This window comes from Camelus dromedarius, chromosome 16, assembly GCF_036321535.1.
Source record: "Camelus dromedarius isolate mCamDro1 chromosome 16, mCamDro1.pat, whole genome shotgun sequence".
Taxonomy (NCBI): domain Eukaryota; kingdom Metazoa; phylum Chordata; class Mammalia; order Artiodactyla; family Camelidae; genus Camelus; species Camelus dromedarius.
In genome coordinates, this window is record NC_087451.1 from 15,361,937 (window position 1) to 15,367,936 (window position 6,000).

Here is a 6,000-nt window from a genome sequence, read left to right on the forward strand (position 1 = left end):
ACATAAGAAAGAAAGAAACATTTGTTGTATCACACCACTGAGATTTCAGGGTTTATTCATTATAGCAAGTCCTCTACCTTCAGTAACTCATGGAGAATATTAAAATAAATCAGGAAATGTAATACTGAATAGAAAAAGAAAACCTGTATCAACAGTAATCCATTTTTGTAAATACATATATACAGACTCACAAAGACACACACATATATACAAACAGTTCCTTGGGTAAATAAGTGGAATATGAATCAAGAAATGTAATACAGTATGATATACTCCTTCTTGTCTATGTTTTGGTTTTGCACAGGTTTTGTTGTCTGTGCTTTTGGTGTCAAATCCAAGAAACCATTGCCAGGATCAAGGCCAAAATGTCTTCCTTCTATGTTTTCTTCAAAGACTTTTACAGTTTGAGATCTTTGAGTCCTTAATTTATTTTGAGTTGAATCCTGTGTATAGTGTAGGTAGGGGTCCAATTTCATTCTTTTCATTGTGGATACACACATTGCATGTTCCTGGCACCCTGTACAAAGATCAGTTGATTTTACACGTGGATTGGTTTCTGGGTTCTCTGTTCTGTTTCACTGATCTATGTGCCTATTTTTATGCTGATACTTACTATTTTTACTACTGTGGCTTTGTAATATATTTATATATGTAATCATCTTCATTGTAATTCATGAATACATTAGAAACTGCATGGATCTCTTTAATAGGCCATCTAGGTTCGCATGGGCACCTGCTTTCCACTCATTGTCAGAAAATCCAGTTTACTTCAGAATGGTAAAAAAGGCTAAGTAATATCTTAGTGTAATTATAACAAGTTTCTAACTCATAGGAAACCTGGAAGGGTCTCTGAGCCTCCCAGATCAAGAGACTATACTGTCATTAACAGACCTGGCTACACTCAAGTGCCATCTAGAATTCCTTAAAAATTTCAGTGGGCTCCTGGGCAACAGAATATTCTATTACTCAGCTGGGTTTTAAGGTTCAGTTCTAGGGTTAAACACTGTGCCAAAACATTTTCAAGCTTCCAGACTTGTCTTCCAACAACAGTGTATTAATCACTTTACCAACTCTCCCTGCCAAATAAAGGACCCCAAGGCTCCTCTTCTCTCCTCAAATCAAGTTATTTGGAATCCCGAATACAAGCAGTGCAAACGTAGGGAAGTGGTCTTTCCCAAAAAAAGTGCAATATATTTTTAAATCAGGAATAGTGATGCTTCTAGCTTTGTTCTTCTTACTCAAGATTGCTTTTGCGTGGCAGAGTATATGATTCCATAGAAATTTTGGAATTTTTTTTCCTACTTCTGTTTTGAAAAATGCAACTGGAATTTTGATAGAGACTGCAGTGAATCTATAGATCATGCTGGAAATATGACATTTTAACAATATTAATTCTTCTATCCATGAACCTAGGATGTCTTTCCATTTACCTGTTTCCACTCTAAGTTCTTTTATCACTGTTTTATAATTTTCATCTCTTGGTTAATTTTATTCCTAAGATTTTTATTCTTTTTGATGCTATCTCAAACTTAAAAGGGTCTGTGCAGCAAAAGAAACAGTCAACAGAGTGAAAAGGCATCCTGTGGATTGGGAGAAAATATTTGCAAAACATCATTCTAGTGAGTGGTTTTATCCAAAATGTATGACTCTCCTGTAATTCAACAGCAAAAAAAAAAACCACCCTGACATAAAAATAGGCAAAGGGCCTGAATAGACATTTCTCCAAAGACATACAAATGGCCACTAGGTATATAAAAAAATGTGCTCTACATTACTAATCATCAGAGGATGCAGATGAAAACCACAATGAGACATCACCTTACACCTGTCAGGATGGATAGTATCAAAAACAAAACAAATAAAACATGTACAAAAAATGTAGCAGTTGTCACAGAAAATGTGGAGAAAGGGGAAACTTTATACACTGTTGGTATGAATAGATGCAGCCAATATGTAAAACAGTATAGAGGCTCCTCAAAAAATTAAAAATAGAACTACCATATGATCTAGCAACCCCAATTCTGGCTACATATCCAAAGGAAATGAAATGAGGATCATAAAGAGATATCTGCACTCCTGTGTTCATTGCAATATTATTCACAATAGCCAAGTTAGGGATAGATTCCAAACGTCCATCAATGAATGAATAAGAAAATGTGGTATACTCATACAATGGAATACCATTGAGCCTTAAAAAAGGAAAGAAATCTTGACATTTGTAGCAACATGAATGAACCTAGAGAACGTGATGTTAAATGAAATAACACTCTCACAGAAGGACAAAACTGCATGATTTCTTTCTAGATATTTGGCATCAAAAATAGGCATACTCATAGAAGAAGAGAATAGAATGGTGGTTATCAGGAGTGGGAGGGTGGGGAAATGGTGAATTGATTTTGAATGGGTATAAAATTTCTGTTATGTGAAACAAGTAGGTATTAAAGATCTGCTTACAACGTAGAATCTGTGGAAAACTAAATGTACATAGATGAATGAATAAAGAAGATGTGTGTGTGTGTGTGTGTGTGTGTGTGTGTATATGTATAATGGAATATTACTCAGTCATAAAAAAGAATAAAATAATTTCATTTGCAGCAATATGGATCAACCTAGAGATTATCATAATAAGTAAAGTAAGTCAGACAGAGAAAGAAATATCATGTGATATCACTTATATGTGGAATCTAAAAAAAGACACAAGCCAGAAATGGACTAACCAACATAGAAAACAAACTATGGGTTACCAAAGGAAAAATGGAGCAGGGAGGAATAAATTTTTGGGATTAACAGATACATATTACTATATATAAAATAGATAAACAACAAGGACCTACTGTGTAGCACAAGGAACTATTTTCAATTTCATATAATAAGCTATAATGGAAAAGAATCTAAAATATATATATGTATGTATATGCATAACTGACTTGCTTTGCTGTACACTTGAAATTAACATTGTAAATAAATTACACTTCAATAAAAAAGATGCAATATAAAAAAAATCACAGATGTAAAATTTGTTGATCAATTCCAAAATAGGAGAGAGACAACCTTAAAAAGTGAGACTGTTAACCAGACTCTGGCTTTCCTCCCCATATCTGAGGGAGTAACTTTTAAGGCCCCAGGTATGAGTTAGCTTCCAGATAAAGACAAACTAAACTATTGTAGCAAAGGAGATAGAAAGTTCACTTGAGGTTCAGGACAGGTCAAACAGATAATGTATATGTGAAAATAAATGAGAGGAGAAAAGGATAAGAGGTAGAATGATGTGAACAAAAAGATCATTGGAAACAACAAGTCTGGGTTAAAATCTCAATATTAATATCAATATACCTAGTGGGTAAAATATGTTAAAATCTCAACTTTACTGTCATAGAGAGAAGAGGGTTTTCTTTTTGCGAAAGACTCTTCCCAGGGCTCCCTTCATGTCTCTGTTCCTCAGGCTGTAGATGAAGGGGTTCAGCATGGGGGTCACCACAGTGTACATCACAGCCATGGCAGTGTCCTTAACAGTAGAATTACTAGCTGTAGGGCATAAATAGAGACCAATAACTGTCCCATAAAACAGGGACACCATGGAGAGGTGGGAGCCACAGGTGGAGAAAGCCTTGCGGATACTTCTAACAGAAGGGACCTTGAGGAGAGAGGAGACAATCTGTGCATAGGACATGATGATGAGTAGGAATGGAATGACAAGAATGAGCCCTCCCGTGATAAATATCACCAACTCATTAACTTGAGTGTCAGAGCAGGACAGCTTCAGAAGAGCAGACATATCACAGAAAAAGTGGTGGATCACGTTGTCCACACAAAAAGATAATCTGGCCATGAGCAGGGTGTGTAACATGGCATGGAACGTGGTCAGCACCCAGGGCAGCACCACCAGGGACAGACAGAGCTTGGGGCTCATGATGGTGGTGTAGTGCAGGGGGAAGCAGATGGCCACATAGCGGTCATAGGCCATGGCCATAAGGAGGAAGCTCTCCAGGTCTGCAAAAAACAGAAAGAAGTACATTTGGGTCAAGCAGCCAGCATAGGGGATGGATGGGACTTCGCTCTGCATGTTCTGCAGCAATTTGGGCATTGTGACAGAGGAAAAACAGAGATCAGAGAAAGACAAATTGCTGAGAAACAAATACATGGGTGTGTGGAGGTGAGAGTCCAGTTGAATGAGGACAATGATGAGGAGGTTCCCCAGGACAGTAGTAAGATACATGACCAGGAACAGAGCATAGAACAGGTTTTGATGCTCTGGTTCAACTGGCAGGCCCAGGAGGAGGAACTCTGAGATGACACTTTGATTTCTTCCCATCATGCTCTGTGTCCAGTATCTTTAGGAGAAAATAATGGTGTCCATTAAAAACCGGAAGAAAAATGAACATATTTCTGTGATACCTGGTCTGTTAGCTGTTCTTCAGTAACTGATTACAAGCTCACTAACACCACTCTTTGTAATCAGAAATATACATCACTAAATCTAAGCCACTTTTCAGACATTTCCTTCATTTCTCATCAATTAGCATGTAACAATAGTGTAACTCTTGCCTCTCTTCTAAAACACTCTCATCTTCTATCTTCTATGGGCTCACCCTGGTTCTCCTGATATTTCCCTGCCATTCATTCCCAGTAACTCTGATTAGTTTCTTCTCCAACAGTATCTTATATATTGGTGTATTCTTGGGCTTTTGCCTAAACACTGTTCTCTTATAATTCTATATATACAGCTTTGAAAGAACTTGTCCATTCCTATGGCATTAATTACCATCTAAATCTCATGGATAAACCTCTATCACTTTCACAGCTCCATTAGTTGCTTAGTGATTATCTCCCCATGGAATATCACAAGCATCTTCAGCCCAAAAGATCCCACATGAGCTCACCCTGCCCACTCTTTCAAGACTCTCACACCTCAGTAAAAGAAATCAAGGCTCAAGTCATATACCTAGGAGTTTTCTTTCATTCCCTCCTTTCACTATCAGCACCCAGTCCATCAAGTCTTGTAGGATCTCCCACTTAATTCTCTCTCTAATTCATCCACCACTATCCCAACCCTCACTACCCTGAACCAGGCTAACATCACAACTTGTCTGTACTATCGAAACAGCCTCTTAATTTATCTCCCTACTTCCATGCTCACTCTCCTTCAGTCTCTTCACACTATGGCATTCTAAGATGAAAATCTGACCATTATTCTGTTAAAGTCTGCATGGTGTCATTGCTCTTAAGATAAAGACAAAATTCCTTTCAAGGGCCAAAAAGTGCTCCATGATCTGACCCTTGCCTGCCTCCACATCTTCATCTACCCTATAATGACACACACATTTCACTCTTCCACCAATGCTGGAGTTAAAAGTCACAGTTTCTTGCCTCCATCCTTTTGCCTTTCCTTTTCCTCATGCCTAGCATCCTTCTCCCTCTGCTCCTTCACCTGGCTTGTCTTTCTTTATCCTTCAGGTATATTACAAGTCTCTTACTCAGCTAACCTTCCCTATTTCCGCAGACCAGATGAGAACCCACTGCTATGCTCCCTCAGCACCCAGTACCCAAAGCTATTATTCATTTATAGCTGTCTTCCCTACCAGATTGTCAACTTCACACAGGAAAGGCCATAACTACCTTCATGACTGAAGCAGTGCCAGCACCTGGAACAGTGCCTAGATGTAGGCAATGTTTCATTTTTTGAGGTATTTACTGGCTGTGCTTCAGGTTAAGACATGCCTTCCTCCAACTTTAAAGACAGAAAACTCCTGTTGTTTTAGAATATCTACTCCTCCTAAGTCCTCTCAGAACAAGAACTCACTAGTTTTTGATACTTTTTTACAAAAGTCTGGGATGTAACCTCAGACATGGAACATATTAGACTACCTCAATCACACTACTCTTTATCCTAAACAGACAACCCACTATCCACATGCACACTGTCACTTATTCCTTGTGTTGATACCCAGAGGATTCAGTTATATACATGTGGAAAAAGGTAAAACTGATGGGTATGTTTAG

At 38.0% G+C, this 6,000-nt stretch overlaps 1 protein-coding gene across 1 annotated transcript; it reads right to left on the bottom strand.

The window, feature by feature from the left end:
• Positions 1–3,370: 3,370 nt before the first annotated feature.
• LOC135323138 (olfactory receptor 1468-like) lies at positions 3,371–4,332 on the bottom strand. The gene has a single exon (XM_064494882.1). It carries the CDS (start codon positions 4,313–4,315, stop codon positions 3,371–3,373), a length of 945 nt encoding a protein of 314 aa, XP_064350952.1. The 5' UTR covers positions 4,316–4,332.
• Between the last annotated feature and the right edge of the window lie 1,668 nt (positions 4,333–6,000).